At 42.1% G+C, this 14,371-nt stretch overlaps 1 protein-coding gene across 2 annotated transcripts in view; it reads left to right on the plus strand.

Moving 5' to 3' along the window:
• The window catches only part of rfx2 (regulatory factor X, 2 (influences HLA class II expression)), a 121,223-nt gene that overhangs the window by 39,934 nt on the left and 66,918 nt on the right, over positions 1–14,371 (plus strand). For both annotated transcript variants that reach the window (XM_048559915.2, XM_048559916.2), the window contains one exon: positions 3–91. In XM_048559915.2, coding sequence (XP_048415872.1) covers positions 3–91 — 89 coding nt within the window. The remainder of the gene's footprint in view (positions 1–2; positions 92–14,371) is intronic.

Genomic DNA, 14,371 nt, shown 5'->3' on the forward strand with positions numbered 1-14,371 from the left:
AGGTTCAACAGGTGCAGTCAGTTCAACATGTTTATCCATCGCAAGTTCAATATGTGGAGGGCGGGGATGCAGTCTACACCAATGGCACTATGTAAGTCACCCACATTTGATCAACCCTAATGTCACCATTTCAGTTTGTTTGTCTTGGCAGTTCTTTCTAGTCTCAAATCTCTGCTTTCTCTCTATCCCTCTTTAATGCTTTTGTCTCTGAATACTTTATCCCTCTTAAACCTCACATAAATTTATATTTATCGGGAGGGTTTAAACTAGCATGGTAGGGGTTGGGAACTAGAGCAGCAGGTCATTAAGTATAGAGACTGGGGAAGAGCTTGAGTCTAAGGCAAATACAGCTAAGAGGAAGAGCAGTCAGGGATGAGTTGCTGAGCTCAGCAGAACTGGAGTGTTGGACTGTATTTGCTTCAATGCAAGAAGTATAACAGGTAAGACGGGTGAACTTGGAGCCCAGATTATTGAGTGCATTTGTGATGTTGGTGATCATAAATGCAATAATGATCATAATTCTGTAAGTTGTCGGATGCTTATAGATGAGGACGAGAGTGGACCTTGGACAAAGGTGTTAAATTGGAGGAAGGCCAACTATAACAGAATTGGGCAAGAATTGGCGATTGTGGATCAGGAGCAGCTGTTTGAGGGTAAATTCACATCTGTTGTGGGAGCCTATTAAGGATCACTGATTAGAGTGCAGGACAGGCACAGTTCCTGTGAAAATGAAGGACAGGAATGGCAGGTCTTTGGAACCTTGAATGACAAGGGAAATTATTAGCTTAGCCAAAAAAATACTTAAGCTCTGGACAACTTAAAACTGACGAATTCATTGGAGAATATCAAGAAAGTAGGAAGGAGCTTAAAAGGGGAACAAAAAATTATCTGGCAGCATCTGTGAAGAGAAAACAGAGTTAACGTTTTGAGTCCAGTGACCTGTCTTCAGAGCTTTTAAAAAAACCCTTTGACGGATACCCCAATCTGTTACCTTTTCAGATTTACTTCAAGTATTGAACCCAACCCTGAAATATTGGGATGGATGGGTTTCGTGAAACTTAAAAGGGGAATTAGGATGGTTAAAAGGGGCTATGAAATGCCCTTGGCCAGCACGGTTAAGGCGAATCTCAAAGCATGTTATACATATTAGAAGCAAGAGGGTGACTAGGGAAAGACTAGACCCATTCAAGGGTAAAGGAGGGAGGTTATGTGTGGGACTACAGGAAATAGATGAGGTTCTTAATGAGTACTTTACATCAGTATTCACCAAAGAGAGGGATATTGAGATGCAGATGTGTGAATTCTCTCAAGCAGGTAAACATACTGCAGGAGCACGTTTTGGTTGTCTTGAAATGTGTTAAGGCACACAAGTCCCCAAGACCAGTTGGGATCTATCCCGAAACACTACGGGAGGCAAGGGAGGAAATAGCTTGGGCCTTAACGGATATCTTTGCATCCTCCTTGGCCTCAGGCGTGGTTCCAGAGGACTGGAGAATGGCCAGTGTTTGTTCCTTTGTTTAAGAAGGGAAACACAGAATCCAGGTAATTATAGGCAGGTGAGCTTAATGTCAGTGTTGGGGAAGCTGTTGGAGAAGATACTGAGAGACAGGATTTATTCACCTTTGGAAATGAATGGACTTGTTATTGCTGGGCAGCATGAGTTTGTGCAGGAAGGTCACCTGTCACAACCTGATTGAGTTGTGTTTTTTTTTGTGTAGGAGGTGACAAGAATGAGGGCAGTAGATGTTATCTACATGGATTTTTAGTAAGGCATTTGATAAGAAACCTTTTGGCAAACTGGTACAGGATGTAGAGTCTTGTGGGATCTGGGGTGAGCTGGTTGGATGGATACGGAACTGGTTTGCTCATAGACAGAGTAGCAATGGAACAGTACCTATTGCTGTTCCAAAGGGATCAGTGCTGGAACCTTCATTTGTAACATATAAATCATCTGGAGGAAAATGTAGGTTAGTCTGATTAGTAAGCTTGTGATAACCAAAATTGGCAGAGTTGCAGATAGTGCCAAGGATTGCCAAAGGTTATGGGGGATAGGGGTTGCAGATTTGGGCAGAGAAATAACAGATGGAGGTTAATCTGGACAAATGTGAGCTGATGAATTTTGGAAGATACATTCATGTGTAAATTATACCATCAATGGCAGATGCCTTAAGAGTATTGACATACAGGGGTATCTGTGCATACAGGTCCACAGATCCCTGAAAGTGTCAACACAGGCAAGGTGGTCAAGAAGGCATAGAGCTGCTTGCCTTCATTGGCTGGTGCATTAAATATAAAACTTAGCAAGTTGTGTTACATAACACTGTGGAACTGGAGGAACACGGCAGGCCAGGCAGCATCAGAGGAGCAGGAAAGCTGACATTTTGGGTCGGGACCCTTCTTCTTTCCTGCGCCCCAGATACTGCCTGGCCTGCTGTGTTCCTCCAGCTCCACACTGTTATCTCAGACTCCAGCATTGGCAGCTCTTGCTATCTTCAAGTTGTGTCACAGCTGTACAAAACTTTGGTTAGGTTACATTTGGAATATTGTGTGCAGTTCTGGTTGCCACACTACCAAAAAGGTGTGATGGTTTGCAGAGAGTTAAAAGCTTACCAGGATGTTGCCTGTTCTGGAGGGTTTTAGTTTTGAGGAAAGGTTGGATAAACTCATTGTTTTCACTGAAAAGATGGCTGCTGAGAGATGATCTGATAGAAATTTAGAAAATTGAGAGGTGGAGATGGGGTGGATAATCAGAAACTTATTCCCAGGGACAAATGGCCACCTAAATAGGGCACAGGCACAAGGGAGAAAAGTGTGGCGAAAATTTTTTCAGTGAGGTAGTGGAAGTAGGCACATTATCAACGTTAAGGTCCATCTTGATAGGCATATGACCACGACTGGAAGAGAGGGATAGAAACTGTGCATGGGAAATAAGTAACGAGTCTGAATAAGAATTGAGAATTGGTGTATGGGTGTATATATACATATCTACAACCTCAGATGTTCCTCCTGAATTACATTTACACAGACTTGTGACCAGTTCTCCTGGCATTAGCATGGCTCTGGCGTAGTCCATCCCAATGGTACACCTCAACACCAGCTTCATCTCCAATTTTACCTTATGACAATTTGCTCAAAGCCCAGGTTATAATGTGGTGATTACAAAACTAAAGTAAACATTTAATGGTGGAAGGTAGGTGAGATTAAGTGATAACAGGAATGACACTCTAAGGTAAACGGAGATAATGATGGGATAAAAATAGAACGATGGGTTCAGAGGAAGTATGGATGAGAGAACTGAATTATCCTGAAAAGGTGATAATCTGAAGTGTTGAATTCCACGAGTCCGGATATCGGAGATCCCATGGGTGTACCGTTGATTTGTCTGTAGGTATCAGGGTTCTTAGCAGAGGCAGTAATGCAGAGACTCGAACAAACAGCTTCTGCCAATCATCCAACCCAAACTTTGGGTCCGCTATGTGGATGACACCTTTGTCATCACTAAACAAAACAAATTAGAGGAAACCTTCAAGACCATCAATAATACCCTTACTAGCATAACATTCACAAAAGAGGAGGAAACCAACAACAAACTGCCATTCCTAGATGTCACAGTAGAGCGAACAGTCAATGGGGAACTTCAAACTAGCGTCTACAGGAAAACAACACATACGGAACAAATACTGAACTACAGGAGCAACCATCCCAACACCCACAAACGAAGCTGCATTAGAACATTATTCCAATGAGCCCCCACACACTGCAGCACAAAGGAACTACGCAGAGCAGAGGAAAATCACCTATACAGCGTATTCAAAAAGAACGGGTACCCTATGAACACAGTCCGCCGATTTCTCAGCAACAAACCCAAACAAACAGACAAAAAGGGCTCAGAAACCATAACCACTCTCCCCGCATCAAAGACATTTCCGAAATGACTGCCAGACTACTCGGACCTCTTGGCATCAGGGTAGCCCACAAGCCCAGCAACACACTAAAACAGCAGCTAATGAACTTAAAAGACCCTATACAGACAACAAATAAAACGAACATCATCTACAAAATACCTTGCAAGAACTGTGACAAACACTACATTGGACAAACTGGCAGGAAGCTAGCCACCAGGATACATGAACATCAACTAGCCACAAAACGACATGACCCACTATCACTCGTATTCTTACATACAGATGAGGAAGGACACCACTTTGATTAGGACAACACAACATCCTAGGACAAGCCAAACAGAGACATGCACGAGAATTCCTAGAAGCATGGCATTCCAACCGGAACTCCATCAACAAACACATTGATTTGGAGCCAATCTACCATCCCCTGAGAAAAAGAACAGGAAATGACATCACCAACCCAAGGAAACCTAACCAGATAAATAGAAAGCGGGACATAACACCAGCGCTTTGTCGGAGGCTCACTGATGATGTTACCTAGAATGGTGACGAAACGTCTGAAAACTAACCTTCCAGCTCAGCGAGCAAACTCACATCCAGAAACTCAACCTGAGCTACAAATCTTTTCTCAAAACTCCCAAGGGGATAATAGTAGACCAGGGTATTGCAAAGGGAGCGGTCTGTTTAGTATGCTGACGAGATAATGTGAGGATGGATGTATTGGGGAATGATGTATTGAATATGGGAGCTGGTGGTGTGGAAAGTACTCAATCACTTTGTGGTTCTGGAAGGGGAGGGCAAGTGTTGAGAGCAGAAATGCAGGAAAGGGAACAAATGATTAGGGTTGAGAAAAGGGAAAACCTTGAAAGTATTAAAATTGAAAGTAGCAGCATTGAGGCATTTGTAATGGAATCCCTGAAATTTACAGTACAAAATAAGATTGTTCTGCTGACCTTATCTCTGGTTGTCGAGGAGCCATCCAACCTAATGTTTTGGAGTAGATCTGTAGCTCGGGTTATGGATGTTGAGGTTGGTTGGCTCGCAGAGCTGGTTTGTTGTTTTGCAAAGGTTTCACGCGCTTGGTAACATCCTCAGTGCAGCCTCCGATGAAGCGTCGGTGTGTTTTCCTGCCTGTTTTTTAAACTCAAGCGTCCGTTGAGATGGATTGCCTCACTTCCAATTTTCCTTCGTAGTGGAATGTATGTATGGGGTCGACCCCAATGTGTTTATTAATAGTATGCTTCGTGGAGTGCCATGCTTCCAGGAATTCTCGTGCTTGCCTCTGCCTAGCCTGTCCTAGGATCATCTTGTTGTCCTAGTTGAAGTTGCAGTTCTCCTTTACACTACTTGGTGTGCAGTTTTACATGTTGCATCGCTTCAGTTGTACATCTAAATATTTCTTAAATGTTGTAAGGGTCCTGCATCTGGTCAGGCAATAAGTTCTAAGACACCAGCACACCCTGGATGAAGAAAATTCCACTTTGATTCCCTCTGAATCTCTTACTTGAAATCAAAACCCTTGGTTATGGATCCCTGAAAAAAATTGAGGAACTGGGAGAATGGGATAGAGCCCTTAAAGGAACTGTTATGGGAGGAGATGTATCTAGAGATAGCTGCGGGACTCTGGATTATTAAAAATCCGCAGAAACAGAAGCAGAAAAGTCAGCGTAGGCAGGAGATTGAAACCAAGTGAGTGAAGGTCAATGAAGGGTGGAGTTGGAGGGGAAACTTGACATTTTCCAGTGTGGGGCACAAGTGAGAAATGATATTGATGTAGTTATTACTCAAAAAGTGACAATGACACCCAAGTGGGAAACAATGACTTGATTTTTGCTGCCATGGAGTTTGGAGTTGGCTAGGTAAGAGGGTAGTTTGCTAAACAACAGAAATATGTGTCAACAGATATAATGTTAGTTAGGGTTGAACCAAAGGACAAAGTGCTGTCAGTTTGGAGGGATAGAGCTGAGTGAGGGTGCAGAGAAGTTGATGGCCCTTGTTGGGCCAGCAGTTTTTGATGAGAAGATCGAAGGAGGCCAGAGGGAGGGCTGCAAAACTTTAAAGGAGAAGCATTTTACAAGTCAGGAGTTTGACCATAACTAACTTTGTTTATCTTGAGCAAAATCCTTGTGAATTGTCAGTGGACTTGTTGATGGTGATAATGGGAACTGCAGATGCTGGAGAATCCAAGATAACAAAGTGTGTGGAGCTGGATGAACACAGCAGGCCAAGCAGAATCTCAGGAGCACAAAAGCTGATGTTTTGGGCCTAGATGAAGGATCTAGGCCCAAAACGTCAGCTTTTGTGCTCCTGAGATGGACTTGTTGATGGCCTGTCTTTTCTATTATATGATACAGCCCAGATGAGGTGCTCTGGTCCATCGAGTGTACACTGACAAATAAAATTTCTTTATATCAACGTGAGATGTACATGACACCCAAAACAGTATTCCAGATGGGATTTAACAAGGATTCTGTATAATCGTCATGGTTCCACAGATTTAATTTTGAATCTGAACTGATTGGTACTTTTCACCAGCAGCATCCAGATTTTGAGATTAGTGCTACAGTACAATTCAAATTCTGAATCTTTGAACTTGGCCCAACTGGTAGCACTGGCACCAAGATAACATCTTGGTCAAACATGTTGGGGAATGAAGAGTTGTTGTTTATGAGCATGAGGCAGCATAAAAAATGTGACAGTCCAGGGTTTGGGTTAAAAATTGGCAGGGAGTGAGTTGTACAGCACAGAAACAGATACTTTTGGTCCACCTCCTCCATGCTGACCAGATATTTTAAACTAATCCAGTCCCATTGGCCAACATTTGGCCTATATCCTGCTAAATCCTCCCTGTTCATGTAACCATCCAGATGCCTTTCAAAAGTTGTAATTGTACCAGCCTTCTCCACTTCCTCTGGCAGTTCATTCCATACATGCACCACCCTCTGCATGAAAAAGTTGGGTCTCTCTTATATCTTCCCCCTTTTCACCTTAAACTTATGCCCTCTACTTTTGGACTCCCCTACCCTGGGAAAAAGATGGTGGCTAATCACCCTACCCATACTCCTCATGAATTTATAAACTCCAGGATTACCCCTCAGCCTCTGATACTTCGGGGGAAATAGCACCAGCCTATTCAGCCTTTCCCTATAGCTTAAACTCTCCAACCCCAGCAACATCCTTTGTAAATCTGTTCTGAGCCCTTTTTTAAGTATAACATCAACTTTCCTATAGTAGGGAGACCAGAATTGAACACAGTACTCCAAAAGTGGCCTAACTTATGGCCTGTACAATCAATACATGACCTCCCAATTCTGTACACTGTGCACTGACCAATAAAGGCAAGCATGCCAAATACTGCCTTCACTACGTTTTAATCTGTGACTCCACCTTCAAGGATCTTCTAGATGGTAATGGAAGGTGCTGTCTTAGGAGCCAAAGTGAATTTCTGCAGTACATCTTGTAGATGGTACATGCTGCTGATATGAACATCTTAACATTAAAATGATCACGGTTGAAACAGCACTGTTGAACTATGTCAGAGATGGTAGGAACTGCAGATGCTGGAGAATCTGAGATAACGAGATGTAGAGCTGGATGAACACAGCAGCCCAAGCAGCATCAGAGGAACAGGAATGCTGACTTTTCGGGTCCAGACCCTTCTTCAGAAAATTATTGATCCCTCAGATGCTAAAATCACCTGTCCAGCGCCCTACACCACCAATTCATGTACGTAGAATGGTTCTGGAGTCATATGTTTTAATTTTACCTCTGGTTGTGTTTGGGCCTTTCATTCATTTTAATCCACCAAAAATAAATGCTGCCCACTCGCTGATTTCATACTCACAGTGTAGTTTCTTGCTGAATAGAAAGGCAGTGATTATCCCTTCCTGTGCTCCACAGTCTGAGACTTTATCCTTCACTCATTTTAGACATTTTAAAAATCACAAACAATCTGAGAGCAGGTATGTGGAATCCTGAAGCGGAAATTATTGGCGATAAAACCTATTCAACAGTGCGGGAGAAAAGAAATTAATGGATTGCCACATTGAATTGTCCCATAATTCTGTTTTTTGGCTTCTGGGTTCCTTATTTGTTACTTCTGGAGTTGCAAACTACCCCATATGGTGACGAAACGTCTGAAAACTAACCTTCCAGCTCAGCGAGCAAACTCACATCCAGAACCACCCCATATATTAGCTCAATGCTCTGTTGCATTTTCATTTGCCCTAAAATTCCTAGCACGTCTTTATTTCTTAACCTGTGAACTGTTGACTATTCTATAATTCTGAAAAATCCATGTTTTCAAAGAACTGCAAATAACTCTACACTTTTTACCGATTAAAGCAACAGAATTTGGACAAACTCAGCAGGACTGGCAGCGTCTGTGAAAGGGGAAATAGAGTTCATGTTTCTGGGTCTGATATGACTTCAGAAGTGAAAGGGACTTAAAAAATGGGTTTTTATGCTGTCAGCAAGGGGAAGGATTCAGGAGTGAGATGACAAGGGTGCTCAGAGCAAAAGAAAAGGAGTGCCACTGATAGTAAAGGAGTGATTGGAATGCAAAATGGGTATTAATGGTTAGGTTTGAATAGCAGAAGATAAGTCAGTTCTGCTGAAGGCTCAAGAAACAAAATTGAGGGGGAGTGGTTACTGCAATTGGAATGGAGGACAGTGTTCATGCTGTGAAGTTAATAGAACCAAAGAATCACTGCACTGTGGAAGCAGGCCTTTCATCTGATTATATCCACACTGACCTTCTGAAGATCATCCCACCCAGACCCACCACCCCACCCTAAGTTAAGTTGTTGAACTTAATGTTGACGTCTGAAGGCTGTAAAGTGCCTGTGTGGGAAATGAGGTGCTGCTCCTCTAGCTTGCATTACAGCAGCCTCAGACGAAAATGTTAAAATGTGAGCAAGATAGCTTATTGAAATGGCCAACAACTAGAATGTTGGGATCATTCTTACAGACAGAATGGAGGTGTTCCACAAAGTGGTCACCAGTTTTCTGTTGGCGAGGCCAAATGCAAGAGACTGCATTGTTATCTACTGTATTTGTTGTTTACAAGGTGTGGAGCTGGATGAACACAGGCCAAGCAGCATCAGAGGAGCAGGAAGACTGATGTTTCGGGTCTGGACCCTTCTTCAGAACAAATTCAACAAATATAGTAGATTAGATTGAGAAAAGCACAAGTAAAACTGTGCTTTACCTGAAATGTGTTTTTAGGACTGGGGAGGTGATGAAGGCAGTGAGTGAGGAGTGGACTGGATATCAGAGGGTATGGTCCCTACGGAATGCTGATGGTGGAAGGGAGCAGATGATGTTGGTGATAGCATCCTGCTGTAGGTACTGGTATTTGAATATAGAAAAAGTGTAGAAAATAGGTTCAGGAATAGACCAGTCAGCCCTTTGAGCCTGTTCTGCTATTCAGTTTGATCATGGCTGATCATACAATTTGGTACCCTTTTCCCCACTTTCTCCCCATACCCTTTGAACAATTTAGCCTTAAGAACTAAAAGTCGAAAGAACTCCGGAAAGAAGTCGAACAAAACCAAATTGCTGGGAAAGTTCAACTCTGGCAGAACTGTTCTGAGGAAGGGCCACTGGACCCAAAATGTTAACTCAGATTCTCTCCACAGATGCTGACTGTTACTGATCAGCTCACTGAGTATAGGTGTTGGGAGATCATGTTGACACTGTACAGGACATTGGTTAGGCCAGTTGGTTTGGAATACTGTGTTCAATTCTGTTCTTCTTGCTGTAGGAAGGATGTTGTGAAACTTGGAAGTATTCAGAAGGGACCATTTTCCCTGCAGTGTCGGAGGCTGAAGGGTGACATCCAAGAAATTTATAACATCATGAGGGGCATAAGTAGGGTGAATAACAGAGGTCTTTTCTTCGGGGTGGTGGAGCCCAAAACCAGAAGGCGTAGGTTTAAGGTGAGAAGGAAAAGATTGAAAGGGACCTGAGGGACAACTTTCTCTCTCTCAGGGTGGTGCATGTATGGAATGAGCTGCCAGCAGAAGTGGTGCAATTACTTCTGCAATTTTTAACATTTTAAAAGGCATCTGGATGGGTACGTGAATGGGAAGGGTTTAGAGGAATTTGGGCCAAATGCTGGCAAATAGGACTAGATTAATTTTAAGGTATCTGGTCAGCATGGGTGAGTTGGACTGGGTATGTTTACATCTGTACAGGTCTACGACCATGACCCTATGTCTTGCTGAGTTTTTGCAGTATTTTCTTTTTGTTAGCGTTAAGAACTGGATCTAACTCCTCATTTAAAAGCATTCAATGTTTTGGCCTCAGCCACTTTCTGTGGCTGAGAATTCCACAGGCTCACCACACTCTGGATGAACAGAGTTCTCCTGAAATCTAAATGGTTTACCCATATATTCTCCGACTGTAATTTGAACTTCCCAGTCATTGGGAACAGCCTTCCTGTCTAATCTTGTTCAAAGTTTATGGGTTTGGATCAGAGTCTGTCACCACTTCTCTTGCTCCCTGCCGCTATCTCCGCCGTGCCTCCTCCCCCGCAAAAAAAGTCTCGATATCCCAAACCTCAGTGAGCCAATCCAGACACTCTTCATATATCTGTCTTGGTATCCTAGGAATCAGTCTGGTAAGTCTTCACTGCAGTCCTTTCATGACAAGAATATCTTTCCTCTGGTAAGGAGGTCAAACTGCATGCATGTTCTAGGCTGATCCCCACAGGCTTTGCTGTGATCAGTTACTGCTCGCTATCTGAAGCAAGTGAACCTGACAAAAGGGTTTGGTGATTTCCTATCTGGAACAGTATATCATGTGACCTGCAATACTTTTCCGAGAATAATGGAGAGGCATAATCTGTTCATTTTATGTTGCTTTTATTGAAACATACCGGAGACATAGACTTGCACTTTGAAATGTGCATTATTGCTGAACCATCTTTGATGCAATCCTGCATTTCCTATGTTGCCACTTGCTGGTTTCGTTTTAACTTGCATAATTGTCTCCCACTGCTTTCAGTTGACGTTTTTATCGTTGGCGGTAACAAAATCTAATTTAATACCATGCTGGAAATACTCAACAGGTCTGGCAGTCTTTGGAGAGCCAAACTGTTAGTTGCATTGAAAATTCAGAATTGTAGGGTCAAAATGTAGTGGGTATTATGCTGTCAAAGGGAGAGACTAAATGGCAAAGATGTCATGGAACGTGAGGCAAAAACAAAGCATTTGTTCAGGTTTAGACTGATTGGCAGAATAGTAAACAATTGTTTGAAAATGCAACCATGCTTAAAAATGATCTATGGCCAAAAAAGTCAAAAATAAGGGCATGAGTTCATCATCGTTGAATTCAATGTTGAATCCTGAAGGTGCTAAAATACTTAATGTATTCATATTTCTAAAAGGCCTTTTAACAATGTGCCACATAGTACACAAACTGAATAAGGTCAGAGATTGCTGACCCTGGAGGCACATTACAGAATGATAGCTGGCCGCAAGACAAAATGTCAAAGGCAGAGGGTGGAAAGTGCAGTCACAGAAGGATCAATGCTGACATCATTGTTCATTGTTTATTTTAACACTTCAGCCTTTGAAATTGAAGATAATATTTAAATTTGAAAACTATGCTAAAGTTAGTGAATAGTTAACAAAATTTGCAGGAAGACCTTCAAATCAGTTTTGTAGTATGGGTGATAATGGGAACAGCAGATGCTGCAGAATCCAAGATAATAAAATGTGAGGCTGGATGAACACAGCAGGCCCAGCAGCATCTCAGGAGCACAAAAGTTTTGGGCCTAGAGAGCTGTCTCATGAAGGGTCTAGGCCCAAAACATCAGCTTTTGTGCTCCTGAGATGCTGCTGGGCCTGCTGTGTTCATCCGGCCTCACATTTTATTATTTTGTAGCATGGGTATTTATTTGGCAAAACAATTTCAGCATTGGTATGAGGTGTCATAATTTGGCAAGAAAAACAGAAAATTTCAAAATTTGAGAGCATTAATATAGAATAGTCTACAAATCAAATGGGAAATTCAGAAGAAAATTATTTTCATAGAATGTAACTTATGGATGCATTGAAGGGAAAGCAAGTTTAAGTAAATATGTTCTGCTGATGAGAAAGTGGGTTATAAATGTTGACGTGGAGTAGTTTGGTCTGTTTCAGTACTGAGTGAGTGTTCTGTTCTATGTAATGCCATCTTGACCATCCAGGACTAGTTTGTAATAGAGTAGGGGTAGTCATGTCTGCAAGTGAAGCACTTGGTCTCACCTCTAGGTATACTTATCATTAATTTCTGCTTCTCACCCTTGTTAATTTTTTTTATTCATATGTGGAATGTGGGTGTTGCTGGCTAGACCAGCATTTATTGCCCATTCCTAATTGCCCTGAGGGCAAAGAGTCAACCCCATTTCTGTGGGTCTGGAGTCACATATAGGCCAAACGAGGTGAGAATGACAGATTTCCTTCCCAAAAGGACCTTAGTGAACCAGGTGGATTTTCCTGACAATCAGCAATGGTTTCATGGTCATCATTAGACTCTTAATTCCAGATTATTATTGAATTCAAATTCTGCTGCGGCAGGATTCAAACCCGTGGTCCAGATCATTAGATGGGTCTTTAGATTAATAGTCTAGCAATAATACCACTACGCCATCACCTACCCCTAAAGATTTTGACCATCACTATAATAAATCCCTGCAATGTGGAAACAGGCCATTCAGCCCAACAAGGCTGAATCTCCGAAGAGCATCCTACCCAGACTCACCCCTCTACCCTATAACCCTGCATTTCCTGTCGCTAACCCATACATCCCTGGATACTGTGGGCAATTTAGCATGGCCAGTCTACCTAATCTGCACATCTTTGGACTGTAGGAGGAAACTGACACAGACACAAAGAGAACATACAAACTCCACACAGCCCAAAGCTGGAATCAAACTTGGGTGCCTAGTGGTGTGAGACAGCAGTGCTAACCACTGAGCCACCATGCCATCTGTTGTATTTATTAACTGTGCTGTATGGTGACATTCTGACTGTCATTTCTCAGACTTAAACTGTTTTGTGATGATATTTCGAAGTGTTCAATGGTATCCACATGGTCTTTTGTAACTGCTTAGTTACCATCTTCTGACATTTGACTTAGACAATTAAAAAAATTCATGTTTAGAAACTATTTCCATAGGATTTGTGTCAGTAACACCATCATTATTGTTCATTTCAGAAAAGTAAAATCCTTTTACATATATGATTGAAGTCTTTATTTTTATTATGTGGATTCTCATTTAGATTTTTGGGCGTAATCTGAAAAAGGGGTTGTGCTTAATTCCTTTCTAATCAAAATGAAACTCATTCCAAGAGCTACCCAGATATTTCTTATTTGGGTCTTGTGGCACAGTTTGCTTATTCTCAGAATTGACGTGAGTCAACACCTGACAGAAAATGATTGATTTTAGACCCAGCTGAATGATACCAGCCACTTTATCATGTTGTGAGGTCCTTGTTTCATGTTTGGCACTATTCCATGATTCTGTGGTCTAACACCAGAATCCTAATATTCAGTGCTACTGATGTCTTACTTTTTGTTTATAAATGTCAGGTTTTCTTTCATGCTGTGCGATTTCACTGTCTTCCTTTTCCTAATTAAAGTGCATTTGTATTTTCGCAAACAATTGGATTGCAATTTGAAAAAGTAGGAAGTTGAAGTTGCTTTCGATGACTTATTCACACAAGTCCTGATCTTTTTGATCTCTGCTTGGATTGAGGTAGTGCAGTAAACTTAAGGTTTGTAAGTAGTGAAATTGGTGTGGGATCTGTGCACGGAGTCAGTCTGAGGATAATCTGACATTGTAGTAGGAAATAATGGGAACTGCAGATGCTGGAGAATCCAAGATAACAAAGTGTGAAGCTGGATGAACACAGCAGGCTAAGCAGCACCTCAGGAGCACAAAGGCTGACGTTTCGGGCCTAGACCCTCCTTCAGAGAGGAGGATGGGGAGAGGGTTCTGAAATAAATAGGGAAAGACGGGGAGGCGGACCGAAGATAGATAGAGGAGAAGATAGGTGGAGCAGGCTGGATTGCAGTGCCTGGAGATGCCAGCGCATGGCTGCGAGTGTCTGTTTCAGGACTCGCAGGGAAAAACATTGCTGAAGGGTCTCAATGTTCTGGATGTAGAGGTGGTCATGGAGTTTGGAGCATGGGTCTTAGCCAAATTGAAAGTACAACATCCCCTACTATCGTGGGGAAGCAAAGATAAGGAACATTGGACCTAAACTGCTTCCTCTGTCATATCTGGATTCTGTGCCACTGAAGTGTAAAGTTTCTCTTTGTTAGAATTGATTAACCTTAAGATATGTCATACCTTGTAACTGTCAGGACTACAAAGTCAAATTTAATGTATTATCTCATTTTATAGCTTTCAATAAAACAAATTAACTTGTAAAATTTAGGTTACTTCCATTTTGCAGATTATACATACATTTTTT

The sequence above is a fragment of the Stegostoma tigrinum genome, chromosome 30 (assembly GCF_030684315.1).
Source record: "Stegostoma tigrinum isolate sSteTig4 chromosome 30, sSteTig4.hap1, whole genome shotgun sequence".
Classification (NCBI taxonomy): Eukaryota; Metazoa; Chordata; class Chondrichthyes; order Orectolobiformes; family Stegostomatidae; genus Stegostoma; species Stegostoma tigrinum.